Source organism: Ambystoma mexicanum, chromosome 8 (genome assembly GCF_040938575.1).
Source record: "Ambystoma mexicanum isolate Mex_15411 chromosome 8, UKY_AmexF1_1, whole genome shotgun sequence".
Lineage (NCBI taxonomy): Eukaryota > Metazoa > Chordata > Amphibia > Caudata > Ambystomatidae > Ambystoma > Ambystoma mexicanum.
The window spans coordinates 464,432,892-464,446,829 of NC_090929.1; the positions used below are offsets into that span (position 1 = coordinate 464,432,892).

Sequence of the window (13,938 nt, forward strand, 5' to 3'; positions counted from 1 at the left end):
ACTGAAATTCTCTGCAAAACCAGCCCTGTCCCAAGATAATTGGTACCAACCTTTCTTCAGTTTGCAGAATTGTTCTGGAAAAGCCAGTACGCGAGGAGGAAGGGCTTGTTAATGAGCCCCAGTAAAGATCTAGGAAGTTACCCAGAGTGGCACGAAGAATGGTGGTGGTGGGGGGAAACCACATTGGGCCACTGGGATGAAAGCAAAGTCTAACCTGGAGAACCCTCAGCGTTTAGTTTCCCTATTATTTCCATGCTCAAAAGGAGATCTGGAAGTTAATGGAGGTGAGATATCTAGTGAAGTGCAGTGGATCTTCTCTCCCTTTCCGTGGACCACTGATTGCACCTGCGGCATTGCTGGACAGAAGAGGGGTTGGAATCTTGACTGAGGTGCAGTGCTGGTGAAAGATGGGAAGCCGCGGTGAGACAGAGTGGGAGAAGCATCTGATGTCCATGAAACTGTTGGGCACCTGCAAGGACGAGCGGAGTGTGGAAACCAGAAGACAGCCGAACAAGGAACCATCAAGGGGGTATTGTGAGTGAGCGGTGGAGCTAAAATGCCAGATCCCAAGTAGATGCATAACTGAGGCTGTCGTAAATGAAATAGTGCTGGGCAGAAGGCGAAAGAAAGAGCAGCTAGCACGGGCTATACAGCAGGAACATAGGGGAATTACAGTGGGCCAAGATGTCCGAGGCATCACCTGGGAGTAGAAACTGCCCAGCACCTGGGAAGCCACCTTATAAGGAAAGCGAATGGAGAAACAATGCATGATCCAACTCTGGTTTTGGATCATGTGACAACCACTGGAAAAATAAACAGGTTGAACTTCACTATCTCGTTTCTCAAAGTTCGACCATCAAATCCAAAACAAAACGCAATTTAAAAGGCTTTTCAAACACAAGCTCCAAGTCATCGCACCCCATACAGTTTGTGAAACATGGCTCATTAACTGCAGGCCTATTGTATCCTGGTTCACTCGGTGCTGTCTCTCCAGCCCTACTTTCGGATGTAGGAGCAAGCCAATGGGAAACGTTTCAACAATCCACCAGAAAACATGACACTGCTGCACAGGGAGGTCCACGCCTGTAGTATTCAGTGCTCTCGCTGGGATCCACACCGTTGAAGACCACACATGCACATTGCATCAGTATGACCACTCCACAAAACGTGCAGTAGAATTTCACGCACCATCACCAGATTGCCACCTCGCCTCCTCTGCCAATTGCCAGATCCTGTTGCATGTCGGACAAGGTATTCGAGTTCAAAAAAAGAAGGGAAAGAAATGCGGTCTGCAGAGGCCCCTGGTGGGAGTGCAGGGAACAGGCTAGATTGTTTTGCCTTGTTAGTCCTTTTTCCATGCTTGCTGTGCCATGTTTTGATTTGCTGTATGACTACAAGATTGTCTATACTGGTCACCAACCTGCTCGTCGATGTCGCCACTGACTGCTTCCTGCACCAACATGTTCAAAGTCTGTGAAAACGCAGAGAACGCACACCAACTAAGCCACCCAAACATGGCAATTGAACACTTCTCACAGCAATCTTCAAAAACCAGAACACTACGCCTCTAGAACCAACTTCGATTCCACGCCACCAGCCAATGCATTCTAGTTCCAGGGGCGCATCAGGCTCCCCTCTGGACACACATTCCTCTATGCTTTCCACACAGAACACCTAGCAATGGGCCCGCGGGCTGCAAGCATCAACATAACAGGGAAGCTAGCTTGCGTTTCCCCTCTTCCCACTAATCCAACCTACACCCTTCTCGCTCCGGTCCACCAGAGCACCTGACAACTATGCAAATGTGAGGCCAGCACTATATGCATTCCCAGTAACATAACCTGATGGCTGTGGCTGGAAAGCATTAGATTGTGGTATATGGGTAGTTCTTGGAGTTCCTGCTTCCCATCCAGGTACCCAGTAGAGAATCATTGTTTTAAAAAGCAGTCTTTCCTATTAGCATGTTGTCAACGAACGCCGAGGGACCCTGTGTCCTGGTTCTCGGGTGGGCGGATGGTGCATTATTTTGGCACTGGCGGGTTCCTTCCCTTCCCTTGCCCTGAGATCGCAGACCATTTTGTAAGCACCCGTATGAAAAGGTCAGTTTTCAGCGCTGTCTTTCCTAAAGCTTTCACATGGGGTCGAAATGAAATTGGAGAAGAACGCTCTGCTCTTGTTTATATTTAGTGTTTGTGCTGTCTGTGTGTGTGTGTTTTGTTTCTCTTTCTTTTAGGCCTTCACACCTAGTTTAACATGGTTCATTGGAAGGTTGCTAGGACGTGCCATTTTGGGACCTATCCCTCCTCATGCTGCCCAAAGGGCAGGGCTTGTACAGTGAAGCCGTGCTTTGCCTGCTCTTCCCGCTCTTGAGTCTGTGTGAGGCTTTCCTCTGCTCCACTTTAAGTGGCACCTGTCATTCTATGTTCCCAATTCAGGCCACCTTGTTCTCCTGCACGGAAGTTTGGTGCCTACGGAGCCACTGCAGCTCTGGCCTTGTCAGCGGCCATGCCAGAAACACCACCCCCTTTCACACCCCTTGCACACGTCGAGCTGGCCTGCAGACAATGCAAGGTTCTTTTGGCAGTCTGGAGCTTCCGTAGTGTGGGTCAAGGAGGGCCAGCGTCCTTTGAATGTTCGGCTCTCCTGACAAGGAACGAACTGCCCAAGTCCACCAGCATGTTGAAGGAAGCAACCTCTGCACTGCGTAAAGTTGGGTACTTGTATAATGCTTACACCATGTCACCATTGAGCAGCTTCGAGCGCTTTGGGTGGGAAGGGTGGGATGACCTATATAAAAGAGGGGGGCGGATATCTTCGTGGCTTCTAGGTCTTTGTGATGTTTGGGTGGAAGCCAACCGAGCCCCCCACCCCCCGCGCGCTACGCTTTTTGCCCTGTCTGCCTCCCAGGACACGCACCTATTCTTCAGACACTGATTGCGTTGTTCCCAAGTATCTAAGATCTCTTTATTTCCAAACCAAGTTGCTTGGTGGGGTAGTGGTGGGGGCAGGGGCAAACGCACCATAAAGGAAATCGCTGTTTGGCCCCTCTTCTTCATCGGTGCAATGCTTCTGCTCTTTCTGACATCCATGGCTGCCAGTGTTGTAGCACCATGCCTGCAAATGCTCTTAGTAGAATGCATTGCCTATTGCAGCCACCTGGGTCTGGGAGCCAGTCCTCGTTGACCTTTCAGGTGGATGAGCTTTTCTCTGTTCTCCATGGTATGAAGGCACGACCCAGCCTAAAGGATAAGACCGTGGTCTGTGCGCGCAACAGTGCCTGCTTTCTTGTATCGGTATGACTGCATATGTTTCAGATCGGTTTTATTTCAGAATTAAATGCAGCTCTTTGAAAGAAGCTGAAATATATTCAAAGAGAAAGGGGCTGGGGGATCCTTAAATCAAACTGTTGTCAAAAGTAGGTGTTGGGATCCGTGTCATGTCGGTGTAAGGGCTGCCTCTGGCTGTCTAAAGAAATTAAAGAAGCAAGGCTGGGCCATGTCTCCTCCGATAGAGGTCTGTGAGTTGCAATTCTCTTTGCATTATATTGATAGTTTTAATCCACTTTGGCCAGAATTATCGTAGATCAAGCAGGTTTGAATTTTGATTTGGATTCTGCGTCCAGGTGTTACTCCACAGCAGTATTGACAAATCCACTTGGGAAGTGATACACTAGGCCACCGTTCCCCAAAGTCGGAAACCCTTAAATTGTCCCCCCAGGTTCTGAATCTGGGGAATCCTGAAGCCCATCCCTGAGCAACCACATAGCACTACCATCTTTAGTTATATGCTATTATTCGATGTTGACTTCACTCTGCTTCAGTTTGTCTTTGTTCTGCTTTTAGTACATTTCAAGTGAGATTAATGTGAGGCGACTTTAGACACATCAACGAGTGCATGATTGGGAGCTATTTTCTCTTAAGAGGTGCAGATGGTTCGAGATTGGAAATGGGGAGGGAGGGGTTGCATAAAGGTGGATGCTGAGTGAAATCATGACTGCAAACAGGTGAATGCATAGCCTATTTTCTCTGTATTTTGATATTACAGTGATAGGACAGGTGGGTCTTGTCACTCGCTCGGGCAGACCTCTGCCTAGCCTTACCCCACCCTACAACCCTCCTTTCCAGCAGTCGGGATCGTCCTCCCTAAAAGCCGAGGTTCAGAAACTGCTGCACCTCGGAGCTGTGGAACCCGTTCCCCTTGGGGAGCGAGGGGAGGGCTTCTACTCCCGGCTGTTTACGGTGCCCAAACCCAACCAGGCTGGCCTGCGCACCATCCTAGACCTTTCCCAGTTCAATCTTTTCCTACCCCAAGAGAAATTCAAGATGATCGCGCTCGGCCATATACGGTCCTCCTTGCAGATGGGCGATTGGCTCAGGGTGGTGGACCTTCAGGGTGCGTACATGCCTATTCTGATCTGGAATCCACACAGGAGATAGCTCTGTTTCTCTGTGGGAGAGGAGCACTTCCAGTTTCGAGTGCTTCCTTTTGGCCTCAGCTCGGCACCGCGTGTCTTCAGGAAAATGTCGGTGATCGCGGCCTATCTTCGTCTGCAGGGTATCCATGTGTATCCATATTTGGACGACTGGCTCTTACGCAGCCCTTGCCTGTTGAAAGCCGCGTGCAATCTTCAGTCTCTCCTCCAGCTCCTGTTCAACCTCGGCTGGCGGGAACTGGCGGAAATCTTCCATGACGGTCTCTCAGGACTTGATTTTCCTGGGTTTTCGCTGGAGCACGATCGACTGCAGAGTCTACCTGACCGGGGACAGAATGGCGGATCTGTTGGCCACGTGTCAGATGTTTGCGCAGTCGGAGAGCATGTCGGCCTGGTGGTTCCAGAGGCTTCTGGGCCTCATGGCCTCATGCGTATTGGCTCTTCCTCTTGCTCGTTTCAAGATGAGGTGGACTAAGATGGCTCTTCGGAGTTCTTGACGTCAGGCTGTGGATCCGGACTCCAAGTTGATAATGATTCCGGCCTCCATGAGAGCGGACCGGAGTGGTGGTCGTCTCTCAGCAACCTGTCAGTGGGGGTGGGTTTTCAGGTCCCACACCCTATAACGGTCACGACGGACTCCTCCCTTCTAGGGTGGGTGCGACCTTGGATCCTCTTCAGGTCTTGGATCTTTGGTCGCCTCAGGACAAGCTCCTCCACATAAATCATCTGGAGCTTCTGGCGATCTTCCTAGCGCTCAAGGCGTTCAGACCTATCATTGCCAACAAAGTGGTCCGTATCCGCACGGACAATGTGGTGTCAATGTATTACATCAACAAGCAGGGGGGCACCAAGTCTCCCCCTCTTGTGGACCTGTCCATCCAGATTTGGGAGTGGGCGGTTCGTCATGGTGTCTAGCTAGTTGCAGTCCACGTTCCGGGCCAGCTGAATGTCACGGCAGATGCCCTCAGTCGGCAGACGATGGTCCGCTACGAGTGGGAATTGAAGGCGGAGATCCTCTTATGGATTTTCCAGCGTTGGGGCACTCCGGAAGTGGACCTCTTCGCGACAGCGGCAAACGGGAAGCTTCCTCTGTATGCTTCCAGAAACAGGCTGGGAGCCTCCTCTCCGGGGGATGCTCTCGAGATTCCATGGCACATGAGGGCTTAGGCTTTCCCGCCTCTGCCTCCGAGTCATCGGACGATTTGCAAGCTGAAGAACACAGTGAACCAATCTCTTCTACTCATAGCTCCGTGGTGGCCGGCCAGGTTTTGGTTCTCAGAACTTCAACACCTGTAGGTGTATCCACCGATCAGGTTACTTGTGAGTCCCGATCTTCTTCACCAGGGGGATAAACCGCTGTGGCACCCCTCACCACAATCGTTCAGCTTGGCGGCATGGTGCCCGAGTTCAGGTCTATAGAGCATCTCAACCTGTCTGCAGACAACATGCGCATTATTCAGGCAGCCAGGAATCCCTCAACTAGGTCTCAGTACAGAAGCAAATGGCTCAGGTTCTGTCATTGGTGTTTACCCAAACAACTGGACCCAAGGGCGGCTATGATTGACACTGTGCTGTCCTTTGTATCCCACCTGGGAGAGTTGGGAATTCACGTTCTGTCATGCAGAACTTATCTTTCGGAGGTATCCGCCTACCCGTCTATGGAATCTCCCCTAAGTATGGAGGAAACGGGACGGGACGTAGGAGTATAACCAGGTTACTCACCGTAGTGACCACCTTACTCCTAGTGCATTGTCCCCTTTCCTCCATATGCCCGCCCGCCGTCCCCTCTAATAAGGTTCCTCTGTTATTGCTTAAAGTTCTCTGACCTGGCGATAGAAAAGGACTGATGGGCGATGCGCGGGGCGGAGCCGAGATGGGCGGGGTTACGGCCGCATGCTGTGCCCCGCGCAGAAAGAGAGGAAGGACTAAAAATTTTACAAAATTTTGATGCTTTTTCACAGTGCTCTGGTCCCGTCCCACAGGACGGAGGAATGTCCTAGAAGTATGGAGGAAAGGGGACTATGAGCTAGGAGTAAGGTGGTCACTACGGTGAGTAACCTGGTTAAACTGCAGCTGAAACCAATCATAAATATTAGTGTAGTTTGCTAGTCATCAGCTCACCTGACCTAAGAGGCTCACTATTTATAACCCCTCTGCAGGTCACCATGTTGATTTAAAAGGAGCCCACATCTCCGATTTACCAGGACACAAGGTGTGGTGGTAGTGGTACGGAGGGGGAATGCAGTGGAATCTGACGCGGAGATGCACAGGGTGACACTGTTGTACTCAACCGTGTGGGTTCTCCACCGATCGGTACGGATACACCGGTTCAGCAGAACCGTTTAGTGGGCAAATGTTGAGGTCCAGTGTTTCAAGTCATCTAAGGAGCAGATGGCTGCGTCCAAGTCCATCCAGCACCAAGGTCCATTCCGGAGTGAAACGGTCAGACTCCACAGTCTAGAGCAACGACTGAGATCCTGTGAAAACCAGACAAGGGCACTCCCAATATTGCATTAGATTTGAGCCTTAAGGTGTCGTCAATCTATCACGTCCTTGTCCCTGGCTGTGGGAGTGTCAGCAGAGGGTGGTGACGGGTGGATAGAGGAGGGTTATTGGATTTCCCTGTAACCTCCCCTGGTCTGTGAACCTAAGCATGCATGCATGTATGTAGATCACACAAGTCCTTAGTGAAAAAGGGATGAAAGACCTTGGATCGCATTTCAGTTAGAGGCGTAGCCCAGATTGTCTAGCAGGTGGGACCTGAAGATAATGTAGTTGGACCCACTGCAGTGACATTGACATATGTAAATGCCCACACAGCGTTGCCGAGTAGGCATTTACAGATTTCGGGTGGGCCTTTCCCGCTCCAGTCTTATCCTGTCTACGCCTTTGATTTGAGTGCCCATGCCTCAGAAGCAGTGAACTCTACATTATTTAGGCAACCGAAAACGAACGCATCAGAAATCAAAACATTGTGGAAATCCAGCAGTGCCAACGTTTCGATGTTGTTCCTTACAAACTAGGTCTACGGGATGCAAATTTGAGAAGGAAATGGATTTGATATATTTTGCATTGGCAGCAAGCTCGTATTTCATGCTGCACCCGACAAAAGTGACCCTAATAGTGCAGTGTTCATGATTATTTGAATTTCCGGTCCTCAGTTTTTTGTTTTTGTTTTTTCATCTGACTTTCGTTATGCGAGTCATGCTGGAACATATTGTATGTGTATCCATGTATATGGTGGTTTTATAAAGCGCACGTATTAGATGGCATCGCAGCGCTAAATCGGGGCTGCTGCAAAAGAGCTACTGATGCCACTTGCTCCTTACCTGCAAAAGTCTCCAGTTGTTTCTACCGTTGATCGCAAGTGCTGTGATGCCTCCAGTGGGACCAGTGTCTATGCTTTTCCTGAAATGTAAAAGCTTTTGCTCTTATGGAGCCAGTTCCATTGAAGAGTTGCTTGATCTTCTAAAGATCTTCCGCCTGTTACAGAAATCATTTTGGAAATGATCTACAATGTTCCTTCTTGTGGCCATAAGGTGCGAGTCGTTTGGTAGATATTAAGTCTCGTCGTCAGGATGTTGGTCTGTTGTCCATGAAGAGTTGTATGTCTAAGGCACATGGATTTAACCAAGATCCTTTTTGAACAGCAGCCAATGTAAGGATCGCAACTTGGGGATACGTGTTCATATTATTTGATCTTCAGTAAGATTCTAGCGGCTCTGGCTTGTCACTTTGCAGTCTTTGTATTCAATTGTTTGAATTGAAGTCTAATCTAGATGATTCTGTAGCCTACAGATTCTCATTGCAACTCTAGCACTGGTCCAGGGTCTGGCCTTCCAGGGGCTGCAGAGCTTTGAGGGAGTGCTTTTCATGTCACTTTGTTGCCTTTTTGATTAATAGATTTTCCAGACAAGCCAGTGCCACTCGAAGTCCAGCAGTGCTGGGAGTAATGTATTGCTTGTCATGTGATCGACCATGAAACAGTTCTAGGGGCTTTCCAATGGGACTGGCCTGTAAAAGGCTCTTCAGATGTCCTGATAGCCACTCCACGCCTGTTTGGGATTCGCTTTCTCTATGTGCCACTTCTGTTCTCCCGTTTTAATCATTTAATTGTTTGTTTTCCAGGTGGTTTCACCCCAATATCAGCGGCATCGATGCTGAGAAACTGCTCATGACAAGAGGAATCCATGGGAGCTTCCTGGCCCGACCCAGTAAGAGCAACCCTGGAGATTTCACCTTGTCCATCAGGTATGGAAATAATTCAAATGCACTCTGTGCAGAAGGTTATGATGGCCTGGTAATGCCAGACTCTGATTTATGCATGCAACAAGTGAGCAAGCCTATAGATTTTGGACTCTGAAATAGGAATTTTGGAAGTGACTCTTTTTAGTCAGGTCACACTATGTTAGAAAATTAGTTTGGGCTATTAGGCGGCACATACGCTGAAACTATGGAATTAGAGTACACATGGGGAGAAATGGCATATGAGGAGGTGGATACATAGCTTGTTGGGGTTTGGTTTTTTGCCCATGGCCATTCCCACCCAGTTCTTACCCCTCCTCGCCCAAAAGAAATCATGGCAACTCTTTGCGCTCTCTATAATCAAGCCTTACCTTCAAACTTTGCACTCTAAGTGCTTGCAAGTGTTTTTTTTTAAAGCAGTCTTGTGAGAGTATTTGACTTAATTGGAGCTGTAAACCTGCTTCTGGTGTAATAAAAATGTCTTTACCAGGTCTACCGTCAGCCACTCTATAACCACGATGCACCATGCTGCAGCCTGCCACATTACAGGTGCCCACAAATTCGACTGTATCTCTCCAACACTGGCTCCCTCCTCCCCGCCAGGATCATATTCAAAACTGCATGTATCGCCTAAAGACATCTCAAACCGAACACCAACATACTTGGGGGCTAAATTCCACACCTCTGGAGGTTCTGGCATCTCGGGTAGCAAAACCCAAAAGCAGTCCTTCTGCCACGCCGTGATCATCTGGAACTCAATCCTGGTAGAGGCTCGAAATTCTGCAAAACACTAAAAAGGTGCTCTTTCAATAATACCTGGTGGAGAAATACAAATCCCCTCTCCCTCCACCAACAGTGCTGCATTACTGTATAAAATGCCACACCAAATTATGGCACAATCCTGTCGTAAAGCGCTCCGCTGCTCTGGACCTAGGTTCGCGCTATAAGCAATACAATAAATGCGCCTTGGCAAAGCCAACAGTTTTGGATTGTGTAAAAGTATTAGGCGTTTGCCAGCCACCGCTATTGGATCCCCAGCTACTTGGACCAATGTTCACCTGTTATCACCAATGGCCTGTTAATACCACTACAGCAGTGCTTGCCAAGTGCCTTTCCCATGCCTACACAAAAGCCCAAATTGTTGGCATTGCCAATGCTTGTTTTTCATTTGGGATAGGAATGTAGCTAACAGTTTTTTTACACGTCCATGTGCCAATGCAGGAAGCTTACTGCCCTCATGTTTTTACGCTCCAGTGTGGTCATCCATAACATTTGCAGTCCTTGTCGAATCCCACTCCTGCGTCGGAACGCAAGCTATATTCCTAATGGGTTCCCACCCTGCCTTTAAAATGCCTCGTGCTTTCGTACTCGCTGGTAATGCAGGAAGTTAACAATGTTCCTGCTTTAACACCCTGGGGTGATAACTGATGATCTGGTGTCTGCATGTACAATGGGCACGTCTTGTCATTTTGCCCTCAAGATATGGGAGCCATTCCAGCTATTTTGCATTGTGATATGAGAATGCAGGGAGATAACTGGCCTAGTTATCTCACACTCTTATAGGCATAAAACCTCCAACCGGAGACATTTTACTTTTCGCTGTTTGATTGCAAGAAGGTAACGCCCCCTCGTAACTGCCTCGGTTGGAGCGGAAGGATGGTCAGGGCACAGGGACCTCTAGTAAAGTGTGCACATGGTGAAGGTACTGGGGTGCTGCCAACTAGGAGCAGAGCGAGAGTAAGCGAATATGGCTTGCAAGAAAGGCACAGGCATGCTTGGAGAGCCGAGGGCGGAAACTGGGTAAGACTGGGAACTTGACGGACCGTGTGTATCTGTCAAGTCCACAAAGACCCAGGGCAGATTGAATGCACAGGGACGTAGTTTTGGTTATCCAACTCTCTACCCCCTCCGTTTTCCTTTCTCTAAATCTCGCATGACCCCTCCTCCAGTTTTCTCTCATCCCTTTCTTCCACCTTTCTTTACTCGATAGTGGACAAGGGGTGGGTCAGATGGGGTTACTATTCATCCATGCTCTGATTGCAGTGCGCTCTGAGCAGTGCAGGGGTACACAGTGGGGTTGTACTAGAAATGTTGCATTGTGAGTAAACCTTCAGGTCAAGGCCCTGCTTGTTCTTAGTCCCCTGATTCTTCCCTCTCGTCAGCTGCGAGAGCTCCCTGGCATCAGATATCCGTAAACTCCAGAGGACCTCCTGGCGACAGAGCGCATATAAAAGTGGTGGCAGTACCCATGGCAGAATTATCCATGGCTGGGCTGGCTGAAAAATTCAATTGGTTTCCTGCACTACATGCATGCTTGTCTGGAGCTGACCTGGACCCTGACAAGAGACACTTTGAGACTCTGGGACCCAAGCATGGACCCATCCCTCGAAAAGACCAGGGACGTCATTTAGGGGTCGGCAGGGGTCGCATTTGTGACCCCTGAGGTCTCCCTTGCTACCCATGTGGTCTCCCTTGCTATCCCTAAAAAATTAAAATAAAAAAAACAACAAAAAAACATTTTTTTTTTGTTTTTAATAAATTGAAGCTCCTGTGCTGTGGCCAATATCATGTGACTCTTTGTTTCTAGAGTGGCTGACATTCTTGTTCAGGATTCTTTTAAAACAAATAGCGGGTTCCACAAGTGTAACACTTTAAGCAGTGACCCTAAATAAGAAACAATAGGAATAACAAATTATTTGTCTTAAATAAGAAAGAATAGGAATATCAAATAATTTGTCTTTCTGGAAGTTCTGGAATGCTAGACTCATTAAAGGTTTATTTCAGGCACACTTCAGGGGATGAGTCACTGATTAGTCTGTTCTTAAACATCTCAAATTCACAAAGCAGACAAAATCCTCCAAAAAGCGTTTAGAGTAGAATAAGCATCCATTTCGGACTATTTATGTGGTTTTCGCAAGTTGTAGTTATAGCATGTTCTATTCTGCTGATACATATGGTGATCCATTCCTGTATGAAATGTATATCATCTTACAGTGATATTGTAATCATATTTTTCAGAGTACTTAGAAACAATGCTATGTGATGCCACTTTCTGTTTTGTCAAGGGGCAAACGGTCGTGTTCCATTGCTTTCCGTGATGTCACTTTGGTGTGGGGTCATCGGGGGGGGCAAGGGTCATGTGACGTCACTTCCGCTACCCCTAGCATTTTGGTGAAATGACGTCCCTGGGCAAGACTTTCCTACAACGTCCCTGTTACCATCTCATGGTGTCAATGGGGCGACTGGTCCTGCTGGCCATGGTCTACGTCTTCCCCAGCATGTTTTGTTCAGCATCCAGGATCATCTCTAAGTTTCTCGTTCTCTTATTGAATGATACTCCATTGGCTTGGGTCTTTGCCTATTCTAGAGCATGGGCTCTGTTGTAAACGAAAGCCTAATTTCTTCATTAGTGTTGCAGACTGTTGTGTTTCTGCAAGCTTTGTTACTTTTTCCAGCAGAATTCGGATCTTGTGTATTTTTCAACTCTGTGGACGCAGTGGTCCTATGCACTTCCTCATGTTTAGGGCACTGAGAAAGTGGATCTCCCGCAAGGCCCAGGTCACATTGCTTATAGTTTATTTCACACAGTTGATGTTGCTTTGCTTCTTTGTTTCATAGCTTTGATTGCACCTGTTTGTTTCCAGCCAGTGCTCATTAATCCTGCATTTGCACATGATCTGCCTATTTTTGATACCTTCGCTCTGTCCCCCAATCGCCATGGTCTGGTCACAATCCTCTACTTTGTCATTGGTTTTCTGCAATCTGGCATCCGGTGTTGTAGCACTGCATTGATTGTGAATACATTACTACTTCACTGCAGGAGTGCAGACCCGAGTAATGGCTAAAATGCCTACTCAGTCCTGCACTACTACTAAACAACAATCATAAAGGTAAAACGGACACAGCCCAACAGGTATACCCCCTTTGTCTTTTATGGTAACATGGGCAAGCTATGATCTCAGGAAGGGTGTGAAACAATGGTAGCAACCCATATCGCATCAGTACAGACTCCAAATTGAAAGAATGCCCAATCAGAGTTCCATAAACATATATATATATTTTAATCAGGGGGATACATTTCCTGTTGCACGCTACTAGCCAGCCATGAAAAGTCACGCGCCACCTCAATAATGCATAAACCCAAAGCACACAACATCTTACTCACCAAGAGTAAATTGTCACTAGTCAGTAGCTAGTGTTGAGTGCAACGTTTGCACCCTGCTTTAATTTAATCAAGAATGCAAATAACGTACTATAAAAACACCAACAAAAACCCACTCCAGTGGAAACACAAAGTGCAGAACTTGTAGAGAATAGCACTCTGGGTACTTGAGCGGGGTGGGGGGCAGGGCTAGATCAGGCAAGCAGTTGCAGCAGTGCCTCTGCTCAAGGATGTCTTATTCACAACAAAAATGTCAAAGGGGGTGGGGAGGTGTTATGATATATGATATGGTATTTCTAACGTGTCTATAGACCAGTGTTTCAAGGCGCCAGGTATTAAGTCACTATGTCTCAGAGTGGACCAGAAGAGAGAATGGCCTCTTTACAGTATCTTGTCCTTGAACTTGGGTGTCTTGACAGCATCGAACCGGGCTATGCTTCTCTGAGCTGTCCTTGCAGTGCACTGGGTTCAAGATGCGTTGAGTTATGTTGATCTAGGTGGCAAATTGGTTCTTGTTCACTTGAGACGGGGCTCCATGCTGTTTGATGCAACGTCTGTGATGCTAAGAAGCAGCAAGTCAAATGCTTCAGCAGCGATGTGGCGGTGTTGAAAAGAGTTCTGGTGCAAAGCGGCGTCAACCCAGATCGGTGCAGACAAGCAATTTGACGTTGTGAAGTGCTAAAAGCAGCATTGCCGGTCCTGTATCAAATCAAAGGGCGCTGAACGCAGTTTGAAGCTGTGCAAACATGCCTCCAGTTGCACTTGGGCTATCCAGTTGCTGGGAGTACCATTCCAGGGACTGCAGGACAAGGTGCCCGTTTGCTCTGCACTCCCACTCTGGGGAGCTTGGCTGGCTACCTACAGGGAATTTTTCACCTCCATTGATAAGGAGCTTGGTTCCACTGCAGTCAGCAGAGCTGCCGAGATCCAAACAACAGTCACCCCACTGTTCCTTGGGGATGGTTTGGGGACAGAGCTCTCATTTGCCTTGGATGCCTTCTATCTTCACCTCACTGTTGGAATGGAATGCACCCACAATAGAGGTTCTGCGAATTCTTTGTGTCTGCCTGAAAGTTAATAGATGGATCAAAAAGAGTGG

The 13,938-nt window shown here is 48.1% G+C and overlaps 1 protein-coding gene across 3 annotated transcripts in view; it reads left to right on the plus strand.

Annotated features, from left to right (window-relative positions):
* The window catches only part of LOC138472085 (tyrosine-protein phosphatase non-receptor type 11-like), a 532,490-nt gene that overhangs the window by 125,865 nt on the left and 392,687 nt on the right, over window positions 1–13,938 (plus strand). For all 3 annotated transcript variants that reach the window (XM_069610075.1, XM_069610076.1, XM_069610077.1), the window contains exon 2: window positions 8,561–8,683. In XM_069610075.1, the coding sequence (XP_069466176.1) occupies window positions 8,561–8,683 (123 nt within the window). The remainder of the gene's footprint in view (window positions 1–8,560; window positions 8,684–13,938) is intronic.